At 44.6% G+C, this 17,023-nt stretch overlaps 1 protein-coding gene across 1 annotated transcript in view; it reads right to left on the bottom strand.

Moving 5' to 3' along the window:
• PDE1C (phosphodiesterase 1C) overlaps nt 1-17,023 on the bottom strand; it is a gene marked incomplete at its 3' end in the record, with an annotated part of 555,036 nt that overhangs the window by 79,889 nt on the left and 458,124 nt on the right. The window contains exon 18 of the mRNA XM_081971280.1: nt 1,539-1,601. Within this exon, the coding sequence (XP_081827406.1) occupies nt 1,539-1,601 (63 nt within the window). The remainder of the gene's footprint in view (nt 1-1,538; nt 1,602-17,023) is intronic.

Here is a 17,023-nt window from a genome sequence, read left to right as displayed (position 1 = left end):
ACTTAAAAAAAGTGCACTATTGCACACATACATACATATTGTGTGTGTGTATGCGTGAAAATGCATCTTTAAAAGGTGATTTGTTCATCCTAACCAAAGAGCAGATATTCTACCTCACCTCGGCATAGTTACTGCGGTTTTCTAACAACACAATGAAACAGCTTGACTATCCAGGTCCTTTCCCAGACAGTAGGACCCAGACTCAATCTTTAATTCATGTTATTCAGCAAAATTTATTTCAGATTTTTAAATGGTTTTTTAAATAGGTTACAGGTTCATGACTAAGCCTTTGGGTTAAGGCATCAGGCTAGAAACCAGTGATGGGTTGCAAATATTTTTACTACCAGTTCAGGTTCGCTTGCACTCATGCACGCAATGCTTCTGCACATGCACAGAAGCATCCGGGCGGGTGGGCAGGGCCTTCCGCCGCTGCTACTACCAGTTCGGCTGAACCAGAAGCAACCCACCACTGCTAGAAACTAAGAGATGATAAGTTCTAGTTCTGCTTTGGGCATAAAGCCAGCTAGATGACCTTGGGCTAGTCAGCCTCTCTCAGTCATAGAAACTAAATAATGGTGAACCACTTCAGAAATTTTCCAAAAAAAACTGCAGAGACTATCCAGGTAGTCATCAGGAATCAACACTGAATTGAACACACACACACACACACCACATAATAGACAAATATTCTTGATTTCAATACTAACCCACAGGAAATACATTGCTAAGCATTATTTATAGCAATTTTTCTCAAACTGATACCATGTCTATTGGGAAGTGCAGGAGCTAAAGTCCAGCACATGAAAAAGAAATACTTACATGTGAAACTCGAAAAATTAGAATATTGTGCAAAAGTTCGTTTATTTCAATAATGCAACTTAAAAGGTGAAACTAATATATGAGATAGACTCATTATATGCAAAGCAAGAAAGTGCAAGCCGTGATTTGTCATAATTGTGATGATTATGGCTTTCAGCTCAAACTCCAAATCCACAATCTCAGAAAATTAGAATATTGTGAAAAGGTGCAATATTCTAGGCTCAGAGTGTCCCACTCTAATCAGCTAATTAAGCCATAACACCTGCAAAGGGTTCCTGAGCCTTTAAATGATCTCTCAGTCTGGCTCAGTAGGAATCACAATCATGGGAAAGACTGCTGACCTGACAGTTGTGCAGAAAACCATCATTGACACCCTCCATAAAGAGGGAAAGCCTCAAACGGTAATTTTCATGAGCTGTAAGCCATAATCTTCACAATTATGACAAATCACAGCTTGAACTATCTTGCTTTGCATGTAATGAGTATAACTCATATATTAGTTTTCACCTTGCATTACTGAAATAAATGAACTTTTGATATTCTAATTTTTTTAGTTTCACCTGTATTTAAGGGCAGTATCGGTTATGTAATCAGAATTTATATATGCACACACACACACACACACACACACACACACACACACACACTCGTATAGCTGAACATACCATATACATATTTGTATAGCTGAATGGGATTCAAATACAGTTGGAGCCACTAACCTGGCAAAGTTAGCTGATCTGTGCAATGAGGAACAGATACCGGTTTCATAAGTTGTTTTGAACCTTTAAGAATAAAAACAGATGAGTTATTGCTATGCCTTCTCAGACAATCATTTGGTTACATGTCAACATATTTATATTTATTTCCTCTCCACTGCTACAGCAACAGATGAAAAAGCCAAATTGCTGATTTGTCACAGTAGCTAACAAGATTAAGGTGACATGATCTGGGCTGCAAAATATTGGATGACCACTAAATTCCTATTATTTTCTAGGTTATTTCACTAGTTCTATTTCTACTTTCAGATGATTTCAGATAATACCATAATGTAGTGCTTTGTGCTATGCTTTCCTATCTGTCCCAGAAATCAGAGCAGGATGTGCAAGCTTTAATCATTTTTCTTTCCAGATGGCAGGGAAGGGAAGAGGGAGCATGAGACCCAGAACAAGACTTCTACTGGCTGCAGAAGAATTCCGTGGAAGCTAGTCTCTAGTCTAGTGTAGTTACTTGGGATTGCACTGGACCTGTTCACTTTTTTCCCACTAAGACAACCTTTTTGTTGTCGCATGCCAAAAACATGTGCACCCATAATGCAATGCATGTATGACATTCCCTGTGTGATCCCCCCACTCCCCCTGATCCCTGTACACATGCACATGACCTCACGCTCCCCTTGTGCATGCACATGTGATTCCCTCCATGCCCCATTTTGGGCCTAATAGGTCTCCCTGCAGCTTCCTGGAAGCAAAAATGGGCTGCAGGGGGACTGTACTGCACTCCCCCACACCCTGTTTTGGGCCTAGGTCTCCCTGCAGCCTCCTGGGAACAAAAATGGGCCATGAAGGGGCTGCGCCGCACACCCCTGTGCCCTGTGCCCTGTTTTGGGTCTAGTAGATCTCCCTGTGGTCTCCTGGGAGCAAAAACGGGCTGTGGAGGGGCCCTCTGCGCATGTGCCCTTGCCCCGCCATGTGTGGCAGAGACCCGAAAATTACCTGGCCAGTGGGAGGCACACACACATGCATATGGAGCTGAGCTGGAACGGCAGCTCATGTGCCTGCAGAAAGGGCTCTACGTGCCACCTGTAATATGCGTATCATAAGTTCAACATCACAGCACTAAGATAATTGGAACCCCAAACATGACAAAGGACACCAATCTCAGCAGATTGTCAGGTTATGGAACTATGCAACACACAGTACTTTAAGAAGCCATGATAAATAGGGACTAGATAATAGAAGCATTTTGAGCAAGTACAGCCAATGGTAAGAAATGTTAGAAAATCTGTTACCCACTCCTATCTTAATGAGTATAGCTGAACTGAATGAAATCAAGATATCACATTATAGTTTGCATTGTACTTTCGGAATCAAAATCAGAATAGAGTGGAAGGGACCTCAGAGGTCTTCTCGTCAAGTCCCCTGCTCAAGCAGGAGATCCTATACCATTTCTGACAAGTGACTGTCCAGTCTCTTCTTAAAAATCTCCAGTGATGAAGCATCCACAAGGCCTAAAGACAAGCTTTTCCACTGGTTAATTGTCCTTATTTTTAAGAAGTTTCTCCTCAATACCATGTTGCTTCTCTTCCTGATTAGTTTCCATCCATTGTTTCTTGTCCTGCCCTCTGATGCTTTGGAAAATAAATTGACTCCTTCCTCTTTATGGCAGCCTCTCAAATACTGGAATATGGCTATCATGTTCCACCTAATCCTTCTTTTCTATAGACTAGCCAAATCCAAATCCTGCAATCATTTTTCATATGTTTTAATTCCCAGACTTTAAATCCAAAGTGCTCACAACTCTAATAAACATAGGATTATTAAAATCACCCAGGATATCTAAAAATAACTATGTTTCTTTAATTAGTGAAATCCACTATAGGCCCCTCTTTGTCAAACCCAATTCCCAGAGATGGCATAGTAAGATCCACTTGAGCCCAGTTCTTTATCTGCTTATACCTAACTGACAGAATCTTGCCAGACTGAAGCTATAACATTCTAATAACACAGATTCTGGAAGATTCCAGGATGTAGCTTCCCTGGATCTTTTCTTCTACCTATCATCTGGTTCAGGACTGTATAGTCACTTGTTTGGGGCTCCCCTCTCCAGAATGTTCAGCCTCCTCCTTGAAAAGCTGTAGAACAATCACTGACATTCCCCTTCATTTCTTCAGCTGCACATTCCTTTACCCCTTTATGAGCCAAAGATTGGAAATACATGCTTAAACAGTAAACTGAATGTGGGATTATTTATTATAATATTTAGTCTTCTGTCTAAATAGTAAATTATGTAACATAATATATGGCAGTAGGTTGTGGTCTACTTTGTCAAATGCATTGCTAAAATCTAAATATGCGATGTTCACAGCATTTTACTAGTTTACTAATTTAGTCACTTTGTCAAAGAATGAAATAAGATTGGTTTGACATGATCTGTTTTTAACAAACCCATGTCGGCTGCTAGTTATAACTTTATTTGTTTTTTAAATTATTTTTTCCAGTACCTTCCCAGGTTTTGATGTTAGGCTGATTGGTCTGTAGTTTCCTGGATCTCTTTTTTTCCTTTTTTGAAGATGGAAACCACATCAGGTCTTTTCCAATCCTCTGGTAGTTTCCTAATCCCCCAATATTTTTAAAGATATGATACAATGGTTCTGAGATAACATCTGCCAGCTCTTTCAGACCCCTGGGATGTATCAGGTCCTGGTGATTTATATTCATCAAGGCTAAACAGGTGTTCTCTTGCCATTTTCTTGCTTATTTTAATTTTATTTCTAGTCTGTCTTTTACAGTTATGTTTTGGGTAGGTTGGGCTATAGTTTCTTTTGTGTGAAGATTGAAGCAAAGAATGAGTTAAGCAGCTCTGCTTTCTCTCTGTTACTTCTTTGTCATCTTCTCTCTTTGGTGGACTGACTGTTTTCTTGACTTTTTTCTTATTATTTATATGTTTATTATCTTTGACTTTTGTTGCAAATCTCTGTTCATTCTGAGCCTTTGCTTTCCTGATTTCATCTTTTGTTTTCATGAACTGAATAAAATCAAGATTGTTTGCTTTCCTGATTTCATATTTGTTTTCATGAACTGAATAAAATCAAGATATCACATTATATTATAGTTTGCATTGTACTTTAAGAGATACAGAAAAATCTAGATGGGGATATTTCTCAATGTTTTTTAAATGTACTTAAAAATCAGAACAACACTAACTTGAAGAAAATGGTTTCTAGGACTTTTCTCATTCCATGAAAGTTTAGATTTTACTGCTACTATTATCATGAGAAGGAACCATCATAGTAAAATTTAGGAAAAGTCTGGCTCCCTTTTCCTTTTAAAGATCCTTTCCCTTCTCCCAATGTTTTTACTCCTAAATCCTCAGAATCAAGTTCAAGGTCATCAATGTTCATCCACACTACTCTATGCCTAAAACATAGATAGAAATAGTTAATCATTGCACTCTTTAGTTGACCAATAGAAATACCGTATTTTCGCCCTATAAGACGCACTTTTTTACTCCAAAAAAGAGGGTGAAAATCTGGGTGCGTCTTATAGGCCGAATGTAGCCACCTGGGCAGTGGTGGGTTTCTGCTGGTTGGTCAATGAACCCGGAAGCTCCGCCCCTGTCACTCACTCGCAAGTCCTTGGCGTTTTTGTGCATCGGGGCTTGCTGCAAGAGAGAGGGAGCAAAGACCTTTTCTGGATTGGTGGTGGTGGAGGTGCGGGCCCGTATTCACTAAAGCAAGTCTGGGGAAGTCCTTTGCGCCAGCTGGAAAAGGTCTTCACTTCCCCCACCCCCCCTTGCAGCATGCCCCGATGCAAAAAATGGCGAGATCTCTTCTCAGAAATGTCTTCTCGGGCTGGCCGGATCTCTCTCCAGATATTGCGGCTTTTTCAGGGTTTTCTTTTTTAAAAACACCTGTCCGAACTATCTTGAAAACCTGCGATGTTGCTTTGGGAGGGGGCAGGCGGCAGCATTTGCCCCTGCCGCCCTCCCTGGGCACCTGCAGCCTTGGAGCCTGCAGCTTTAAAACAAGCCTTTGCACAGCTGCCCCTCTTTCCCCTCCGAAAGCAACCTCGCAGGTTTTCAAGATCGTCTGCAGAGGCATTTTTTTAAAAAGAAAATGGTCTTTTTTTGGGGGGGGAACAGGCTGTGCATGGAGGAGCTGGCGGTCAGGGCGCCCTGAAGCAACGCCAGCCAGCATGTCCCTTAAGGGCAAGAGCAGCAGTGCTGCGCCCACTTCTGCCCTGCCCACTTCTCAGCAACGCGCCCCCGCCTCCTCCTCCTCCTCAGCAGGCAGGCCGGGCAGGGGCGCGGGCACGGCTCAGGAGGAAGCAGCCAATGGGGGGGGGGCTCTGGCCAGCCAGTGGCTGGCGCGAACTCCTCTCCTGTTCCTTCTTCTGCGGGGGGTGCTGCCTTGGTTTGACAGCCACCTCGTTTCCAATTGGGGGGTGGGGGAGAAATCCTCTGCATGGATCCCCCCAATTGGAAGGAGGAGGCTCCATCCGTGGGGGGAGAAATCCCCCTCACATTCCTCGTCTTCCTGGATGGGCTCCAGATCAGTGAAGCCTCCTCCTTTTTAACCAGGCGATCTCTGTCTGTCTGTCCCTCTCGCCATCCCAACTGGAGAACAACCTTTTCTGTCCCCTTACTAGCCCATCCGGGAAGATGAGGAACGCGAGGGGGATCCCTCCCCCCCGCGGATGGGCTCCAAACCAGCGGAGCCTCGTCCTTCTTTTTAAGCAGGCGATCTTTAAGCAGGCGATCTTTAAGCAGGCGATCTTTAAGCAGGCGATCTTTAAGCAGGTGATCTTCGCTGCTGCACAAGCCGTGCTGCCTTCTTCTCTCTGATAGCTGCCTGCTTAAAAAGAAGGACGATGCTCTGCTGGTTCAGAGCCCATCCGCGTTCCTCATCTTCCCGGATGGGCTAGTAAGGGGACAGAAAAGGTTGTTCTCCAGTTGGGACGGAGAGAAGGACAGACAGTCAGAGACACAGAGAGACAGACAGACACACACACACACACACAGAGTGAGTGATTGAGTGAGTGACAGACAGACACACACACACACATATACACACGAGTGACAGACAGAGAGGAAGGGAGGAGAGAGAAACACAGAGAGATAGAGAGGGAGGGAGGGAGGGAGAGAGAGTGAGAGACAGACAGACACACACATACAGAGTGACAGATGGAGGAGGGAGGAGGGAGAGAGACAGAGATACAGAGACAGACAGACAGACACACAGAAAGAATGACACAGAGACAGAGAGGGGGGAGGGAGAGAGAGACAAAGAGCTACACACACACACAGAGAGAGACAGACAGACACACAGAGAAACAGAAAGAGAGAAAAAGAGAAAGAAAGGTAGAAAAAATGAAAAAAGAAAAGAAAAAAAAGAAAGTGGGAGAGAGAGATGAAAGAAACAAAGAAACAAAGAAAACTTATGACCACAATTGAGCCCAAAATTGAGCGGCTCCTCACATTGCTGGGGAGTGAAGTTGTTGTGGCCATTGTCTCCCCTGAGCTGCCCCCCCCGGAATCTCTGAGGCACCTTTCGCTTGCAGGAGGAGGAGGGTGAGGGCCGAGTATACCAAAGCCTCTAAGTAACTGGGAAAGAAAGTCGCGCTTGGAACCTGCCGAAAAGTGCCGCCCGAAAAGCACGCCTTTCTTTCCCAGTTACTCAGAGGCTTTGGTTTAAGGAGACGCTGCTTTAAGGCTCCTGAGAATCCGGAGAAATTGGGGAGGGGGGTGGAGGAAGGGAAGGGAAGAGGAACAATCTCTTTTTACAATCTCCTTTCCAGCAGCATTCACTCAAACCAGATGCATATGAGGGGGTTACGAGACCACCAGATGAAATATGGGGGTTAGAGAGCACCAGATGAGATATGAGGGGGTATGAGACCACTAGATGAAATATGGCTGGATAAGAGAGCACCAGATGAAATATAAGGGGGGAGGGGAAATGAAGAACATATTGGTAATATTGACAGTTCTTTCATTTCTGGATTTCTTGCTGTTTCTTGCTCTGACTGTTAATGAGAGTAAAGATAGTTCTTAATATGTTACATGGTTGACATAAAATTGTTCCTAAACTGCTGTTAACTTTATACAATTGATATAAAATATTTTACTATAGTATTTGGTTCAGAATCTTTTTTTTCTAGATTTTCCTCCTTTAAAATTGGGTGCGTCTTATATTCCGGAGCGTCTTATAGGGCGAAAAATACGGTATATTAAAATAGAAAGAAATCCAAGCACCAGTCCAAGCCCCTGTATTCTCTTCTGTTTTGTTTTGTCCAGCTACTCTGACAGCCAAGCCGTGGTGGGTTCCTACCAGTTTGGAATGGTTCAGCCAAACCAGTAGTGGTTTGGTGGCCTGGGTCATTGGAACTGGCAGCAACCCAGGCCTGCCACACCGCTTGCCATCTTGTTTTTCAGTTCTGGACATGTGCAGAACAATTTTAATTGTACTGAGCATGTGCATGCAGCACACATCAAGTGTGTGCATGTGGCATGCACATGAGCAAACTGGCAGTAGTGCCTGCCGGAACCCACCCCAGCAGCCAAGACATCATTCCTGAGCATGTTTATTTTAACAGCAGAAATTATAGGATGAAGTGATTGCAACTAAATCATTGCAAGGAGGAAGGATATCCCAGGAATCAGGAAAAAAGATGAGATAAGGTTTCCCTGTAAATCCATCATTCAGCTGCCAACTGAAGAGCTCTTCCATGGCCATGGAAATCTGGATTCATTCTGGTAAAAATAAGATGATCCAGCTTCTGCCAGTATCATAAGGTCATGTGGATATAGAACAAATCTGGGAGCACTACTAACACCATGCTAAGATGTACCTTAAATCCAGTGGTGGGTTGCAGGTGATACGCCCCGGTATGGGTGTACCGGAGCCAGCCCGGAGCACCGGATACCATTCCGGTACAGTGCTCCAGAGGGCCTGTCCACCCAAGCTCCTTACTGGTGTTTAAAGGCTTCTATGTTTCCACGCAGGTGCATGATGCGTACAGCACCTGCACAATACTCTGTGGAGCAGATGGAGCGTCATGGAGGCAGTAAGACACATGTGCACGCTGTGCATGTGTGCACGTACTGTGCACGTCCATGAGGACACCGCCAGCCCCGTTTCAACCGTACCAGTTGGAACGGGATTTGCAACCCACCACTGCTAAAATCCTATTACAACACTGATGGACATGCTAAGCACTACTTTCTTATACATAAATAAACCAAGCTGGGATTCAACATAAATGAAGATTTCCTTGCTTTTATTTAGTAATAATATGAACATACAAGAATACACTTACAGAAAAATCAAAAAGCTGCAAAACTAATTTATCTATATAGAGATGACATGCCTCTTCTTCATAGTTTAAAAAAGATACTATATATATATATATATATATATATATATATATATATATATATATATATATATATATATATATATATATATATATATATATATATATATATATATATATATATATATATATATATATATATATATATATATATAGTATATATCAACTGATAAGGAAGAGAGCCCGTGGCTTAGTGGCTAAGACTCCTGCCTAAGATATATACAGCTCGGGTTCAAATCCCAGTAAGGGTATGGCTAGCTGATGATAGCTAATTAGCTCGAAATAGATCTATACTAGTCTCCCTTTATTTATTTATCAGTACAAATACAACACACACACACACACACACACATATTAATATATATATATATATATATATATATATATATATATATATATATATATATATATATATATATATATATATATATATATATATATATATATATATATATAATGTTCTATTTGTGCTGATAAAATAAAGGGAGACTAGTATAGATCCATTTCGAGCTATTTAGCTCTCATCAGCTAGCCATACCCTTACTGGGATTCGAACCTGGGCTGTATTATACACTAGGCAAGAGTCTTAGCCACTATGCCACAGGCTTCTCCTCCTTTATCAGCTGAGCCAGGGAAATAAGTATGTGTTTGTGTTTGTGTATATACATACATACATACATACATACATACATACATACATACATACATACATACATACGTTGTATTTGTACTGATAAATAAATAAAGAGAGACTAGTATAGATCTATTTCGAGCTAATTAGCTCTCATCAGCTAGCCATACCCTTACTGGGATTTGAACCTGGGCTGTATATTATATCTTAGGCAGGAGTCTTAGCCACTAAGCCACAGGCTCGCCTCCTTATCAGTTGAGCCAGGGAAATAGGTATGTATTTGTGTTACAACCCTTGGTATTAGTGGCTAAGACTCCTGCCTAAGATATAATATACAGCCCAGGTTCAAATCCCAGTAAGGGTATGGCTAGCTGATGAGAGCTAATTAGCTCGAAATAGATCTATACTAGTCTCCCTTTATTTATTTATCAGTACAAATACAACACAAATATAAAAAGGCAACATTAAAAATAAAAATATGGTTTTCTGCCTGCATGGTCTTCTGTGATAAGCCGAAGGACAGAAAGAGGGAGTAGTGACCTTCCTCCCATATTTAGGCATACCAGGGGTTGTAACACACACACACACATACATACATACATACATACATACATACATACATACATTTGTTTTTTGAGGTTTTCGCGGGTGTTTATATGTGCGTCTTTGGTTGTTCGGGTTTTTCCCTGTGTAGAATTGGAAGTATCTTCACGACGTTTCGATGAAATCTCATTCATCATCTTCAGGTTGGTGCTTCCAGCTTGGTGCTTCTAGGAGCAATGTGAGGTCTCGGCCGGTTTCTCTTTTTAACTGCCAGTGGGGATTTGAACTGATTGGGTGGGAGCTTGGCTGCATTCTGATTGGGAGGAGGTGTATTCTGATTGGTAGGGGGCTTGGCTGTGCTCTGATTGGATGGGAGTTTGGCTGTGCTCTGATTGGATGGGGGGTGTTCTGTATGGGTGGGGGCTTGGTTGTGCTTGTGTTAGTCTGAGTTGCAGAGGGATTTGAGTTGGTGAGTTGCGTTACTGTTCTTTGGCTTCACGTTTGTGGTAGTGACACATCTCTGTGGTGGGCATCAGTTTGCTTCATGTATGGATTGGAGGGGTTTAAAGTGGCTAATAATGCAGCTGTGGTCTGGATTCTGGTTTGTGGTCGGGCTTCTGGTTTGAGGTCATCCTTGGTGTGGGTTTGGGCTTGCTTTTTGCGTGGTTGTGTGATAGTGACATCCTGTGTGGTTTTCGTGAGTGTGGGTCTGGTATCATTTTTTGTGTTAGGGACTCGTTTGTTAGTGAGGATGGGTTTCCAAATGGCTGGTAGGCGGGAGGTATCATCTCATTTATTCATACTGTGTGGCCGTTTTTCTATCTCAATAGCTTCTCTGATGATTCTGTTGTTAAAGTGTTCAATTTTGGCAATAGTTCTGGTCTTTTTAAAGTCTATATCATGTCCTGTGGCTTTGATGTGTTGGACCAGGGAAGAAATTGGTTCCTCCTTTCTGACTGAGTTTTTGTGTTCTTCAATGCGTGCCTTTATTCTTCTGTTGGTCTGTCCGATATATGTGGTAGGGCAGGTGGTGCATGGGATTTCATATACTCCTTGATTTTCTAACTCTATTTTGTCTTTGGGGTTTCTTAGGATGGTGGATATTTTTCGATTTGTGTAGAATGCTGTCTTGATGTTGTGTTTGTGGAGGATCTTGCTAATTCTGTCTGTGGTGCCTTTTATGTATGGGAGGAGGGCTTTGCCGTTTTCTTGTTTACTGTCTTGGATTTTAGTGGGGTTTTCTAGTGAGCTTTGATGTCATATCCCTCTTCACCCAAGTACCAATCAAAGAAGCCTTAACAGCTATCCAAAACAAATACAACACCCCCAAACATATCCTAGATCTGACCAACCATTGCCTTTCCAACACATACTTCATCTATAACGGACAAAAATACAAACAAATAGAAGGAGCACCCATGGGATCACCCCTCTCACCTGTCATTGCTAACCTCTACATGGAACACTTTGAAACCCAAGCTCTAGAAAAATCCGATCACAAACCCAAACTCTGGCTCAGATACGTAGACGACACCTTCATAATCTGGCCACACGGGAAAGATAAACTGGACAACTTCCTCACACACCTCAACAGCCTACACAAACCGAAAAATATCCACCCTATGGGTCACAATGGTTTGGGTCTCCACTGTGGTGCCATCTACAGGCAACTGCTGGTATGCCTGCACCATATCTAATTTAGCAAAAAAAATTCCTGGCCCTAGCGAATGTAGTAGGTGCTATACAATGGGCATAGGGTAGGCGCTTTGTTGTAGCGCGTTGTTTATTGTGCATTTATAGTCCACGCAGATGCAGACTGACCCATCCGGCTTGACCATGGTCACTATTGGGGTCTCCCAGCGAGCATGGTCGACTGGTTCTAGGATCCCCTGGCTCACCAGCTTGTCAATTTCCCTATCAATTTTTGGGCAGAGGGCAAAAGGCACTCTCCTGGGTTTGAGCCTGATTGGTGCGACGTTGGGGTCCAAATACTTACCGAGGCTGGAGCTGAAGATGTCCTCGAACTCCTTAAATATTGCCTCAGCGCCACCGTTCGTGATGGCATTGAGGCCGGTGACTTCCAAGCCAGGGCTTCGAACCAGTCTAGCCCCAGGAGGCTTTGCAGTGGTGCGCTGGCCACGGTCATGGGAAGCTGGGTGGTGATGCCCTTGAATTGGACTCGAAAGGTGCCCTGGCCCACAATGGGGACTTGGTTCCCCTGGTAGTCGCGCAGCATGAAGTCTGGCATGCGAAGCTGCCTTTTTTTGAGGCTTGGGATAGCTTGTTTTAGGGTCGACCAGGATATGATCATGAGTGCCGATCCAGTGTCAACTTCTAGCTCGCAGGGAGCGTCCTCAATGAGGACCATGAGCTTCAGCTTTTTGGGCCACCGTGTGCGGACTTGACCTATCATTATTTGATAGGTTTTCAGCGGTTCTCTCTGAGCGTACTCTCTCTGGTGTACTCTCTCTAGGCTGTCTCCCTTGGTTCTCTCTCTGGGCACCCTTGGTTCTTTCGCCAGTCCCCTGGGATGGGCCTCTGTTGGCGATATGTTTGTGGCTGCCAAGTGGTGGCAGGGACTTCGCTCCGGTACACTTTTGCAATGTGCCCCTTCTTATTGCAATGCTGGCAGGTTGCATCCTGGAATCTGCAGGTAGACCGGGGATGGTTCCCTCCGCAGCTTGCGCAGGGCGGCAAACGGGAGTCGAATTTTCGTGCCGGCTTTGTGCCATCTGTTTCTTGATCTGCGGCCTCGTGGTGGACGCAGGCCTGCTTAAGGACAGACTGGGGCGCATTGTACTGGCGCTGTAGGGCTTCCGTGGACCTGTCGGCTGACTCTGATGCCCTGGCCTCATCGAGTGCGATCTGCAGAGACATGTTGGATTTTGCCAGCAGGCATTTCTGCAGATGAATGTCCTGCACTCCGCAGATCAGAGGTCAAGGATCTGGTCCTCCAGGTCTCGGAAGTCGCAATACGTGGCCACTTTCTGTAGGGCTGCGACATATTGGTTGATGGTTTCATCTGCCTTCTGGTTCCGCATGTAGAACTCGTGTCGGCGGACATGTCGGGAAGGCTTGGGCGCGTAGTGTGTCCGTAGCGTCTGCTGCAAGGCCGTCCATGTTACTGCCTGGATCGGAGTGGGCTCCGACAGGTCTTTGGCCATCTCGAAGACCTCCCGGCTGCAGTAACCCAGGAACAGGTTCTTTTTTCGGGAGTCCGGAACTCTCATGAGGTCGTTTGCCTCGAGGAAGCATTTGAACCTCAACATGTAGGGTTCCCAATGTTCGGCCACTGGGTCGTACGTAGTTGGCGGAGCGTGCATAGCCATTTTGTTTTGTGGTTTGAATTTGCCGCTTTAAAATGGCTGCTCGATGCCGCGCTGAATGCTCTGGGCTGGATTCACTTGCTGGATTGTCTGGTTGTTCGTTCTTTGCCTTATCTGCCTCTCGATCCCATCCTCATCACCAGTGTTAGATCAGGGCAATGAGAGGACAGACTCAGCTTCAAGGCAATAACAGCTCTTTATTCACAGACAAGTATGTACAATCCAGCAATTGTTAGGTCTGACAGCTCTCCTTTTATAGGGAGCTGTCAGACCTCTCAACCAATCTGGTTAAGCCTCTGTTCCCACCTAAACAGAGGACTGGAGTGGAAACCACAGCAGCTTGTGTGGATATCTAACATTTACAGCCAGGACTGAAAAGAAACAAATCAGACTGAGCAAAACCTGAAAACTCCAAGGCTCATAAACTCTTAGATTTAGGCACATCTGCTGACAGCACAATCTATCTTCATGGTTGAAATCAAGACATTAGGATAAAATTTGAATATTAATCTGAAAATAGTTCAGGATGCTTTCTCGAAAATCTCACAAATGTCTACTAATATACGCATTTTTCTTCTGTATAAGACATATGCTGAAAAAAGAGAGAGAAAAGAATCCTGGTAGTCAAAATGGTTTTTTTTTTGCCTTTCTCCTGGATATAACTCAGAATTATTTTGGTTAAAACAAAGGTAAACTCCTCACATGTTAATCAGAATCATGTTAATCAGCCAGACCAACTATTCTATATATATATATATATATATATATATATATATATATATATATATATATATATATATATATATATATATATATATATATATATATATATATATATATATATATATATATATATATATATATATATATATATATATATATATATATATATATATATATATATATATATATATATATATATATATATATATATATATATATATATATATATTTAACTAGGCAAGTACTGATTTAGTATAGTAGGTACTGTATGTTGGTAACTCTTGCAAAGGCCAGCTTAAAAGAAAGAAAGTTTTTGTCCACAAATGTTATATTTGTCACATGTGACGATTCAGCAATTTTTATTTTCCTCCTAAAGAGTGTCAAATTGACACTGAAAACATAGGTATTATGGAGTTATGGGGGTTGTAATTTTAAAACACTTACCATTTGGGAGGGTTGGTGCTTTGTGGTAAGCCATGGTTTGCTTAATTGTTGAATAAACCACAGTTCTTTTTCATTCAGTACGCCAAGAGTAAACTATGTGTTATAGTTTGCAAACTTCAGAAGCCACGTTTTCTGAAAATGCTCTGATTTACTGAATTAATACAGCTGACTGCATTTGCACAATACAGTACCCTGAACAATAAACTCAACAAACCATAGAATTCAAACAATGCATGGAGAAGGAAACTGGACAATTAATTCACAAAAATAATATCAGAATCAAATATGTTGATTAAGTTTACATTTTAGGCCTGCTAAAATGAGATAGTAAAATGAGGGAGGAGGGAGGAGCTTCCGGGACAATGGCGGTCTGCCTTTGAGCTCCGCATGAACTGCGGGGTTCGTTTGAAGGGTAGGGATGTTACCTGGCCCTCTTTGCCATTTTAGAGGGCCAGTTCCAGCAAGCGACCACCCTGGCTTTCCATCGAGACCTGAGTCGGTCCCCAGGGTGGTCTGACGGCCGAGAACGGCCGAGAACTGCCGAGAATGGAGGCGCCGCTGGCCAGAAGGTGCCGGCCAGCTGGAATTGATTAGAGACACCGGGGGGAGTCAGCCAGAGATGCCGGGCGTTTGGGCCGATGTCGGCCTGTGTTGGAGGAGACCTGGCAGGAGCGTCGGTGGCCGGCAGGAGGCCCGGCGGGAGCGTCGGAGGAGCGTCGGCAGGAGGCCTGGCACCGGCAGGAGGCCTGGCTGCGTCCGCAGGAGCCGGCAGGAGACCTGGCAGCGTCTGCAGGAGCCGGCAGGAGACCTGGCAGCATCCGCAGGAGTGCCGGAGGAGCGTCGGAGGAGCATTGGAGCGCAGGAACATCAGCTGGAGACGCCGGCCATTCGGGCCGTTTGGGCTGATGTCGGCTTGCGTCGGAGGCCAGGCAGGACCGCCGGATGTCGGCTTGCATTGGTGGGCTGCAGGAGGAGCGTCGGTGGCCGGCGGGAGGCCTGGCAGGAGCGTTGGAGGAGCGCCGGGTTCCTGGTGGCAAGGCAGGAGACCTTTACCGCCGGAGGCCTGACAGGAGGTAGGAGGCTCCTAGGCGCCGGAATATGACTAAGTGCACTTTATGGGACCATCTATATGACTATGTGACCACCTATATGTCTATGTGCACTTTGTATGACCATCTGCTGACTATCTGACCATCTTACCACCCTATCGAAGATTTTGGCCTGTTCGTACCTTACTGGAATTAATGAATTTTTACTTTTTAACTATGCATTTTAACATCTGTACCATCCCTATAACCAAATTGATGCCCTGCCGATAATATAATCCATCATTTACTCGAGGGCAGACTTGATCTTACTGCGGGAGTCCCCCCTCTCGCAAGTATGGCCCTCCGCCCTTTCGAGGGCCCACCTTGATGAGGGATTTATTAATCCAGAGAGGTGGACGAAGCGTACTCTCAGGGGGTTTTAAATTAAATTTTATATTCGCATTTTAGGGGGTCCCAGGGTGGGGGTGGGGTTAGTCAGGTTGAGGGAGGGACTAGTGCCAGGCCGACGGGTGGGGTTAGCAAGGGAGTGAGCGGAGCTACTAAGGGGAGGGGGAATAGCGACATTCCAGAAGAGGGTCTTTCCATCCCAACGGTCGCGGGGAGGGGTAGGTACGAGGGTAGCCAGAGATCCTATAACTGGTTGGGAGACCGTGGTCATTGGATACGGCTGGTCATTTGTCCCAACCCCCGCAATCTAGGTGGTCAGGACCTACAGAGCCGGGGCCTGAGACTGATGCTATGCAACGCCAGGTCCGCTGCCAATAAAGCCCCCCTCATTAATGACTTGGTCTCGGAGGGGGAGCCGGACCTAGCAGGGATAACGGAGACCTGGCTGGGTCACGAGGGAGGTTTCCCCCTCGTGGAAATGTGCCCGCCAGGTTACCACGCATTTCATCAGTCACGGGCCCAGGGCAGGGGTGGTGGGGTAGCGGTTATCATAAGGGGAGGCCTCGAGCCGAGAGAGTCCACTGTGCCACAGATAACCGGTTGTGAATCCCTATGGGTGAAGTGGGGCCCAAGGAGGCAGTTGGGCTTGCTGATTGTATACTTGGCTCCTCGCTATGCATAAGCAGCCCTGCCTGAGCTCCTCGAGGTGATTGCCGAGATGGCGGTTGAGACCCCCAGGCTCTTAGTCATGGGGAACTTTAACTTGCCATCGGTAGGGGAAACATCCGAGGTAGCTCGGGAGTTCATGGCTTCCATGACAGCCATGGACCTGACCCAAGTAATTCAGGGCCCCACACATGAGGGAGGTCACACACTGGACCTTATCTTTGTCTCTGGCCAGTGGAGGAGTGATCTGGGAGTAGGGGATTTAGTTATTACACCCCTGTCATGGTCAGATCACTCACTTCTCCGCCTTGACTTTTCAGCCGCTGCTCCCCATCGCGAGGA

This window comes from Natrix helvetica (genome assembly GCF_964273705.1).
Source record: "Natrix helvetica genome assembly, chromosome: Z".
In the NCBI taxonomy this organism is placed as follows: domain Eukaryota; kingdom Metazoa; phylum Chordata; class Lepidosauria; order Squamata; family Natricidae; genus Natrix; species Natrix helvetica.
This window is presented reverse-complemented; position numbering and strand designations above follow the sequence as displayed.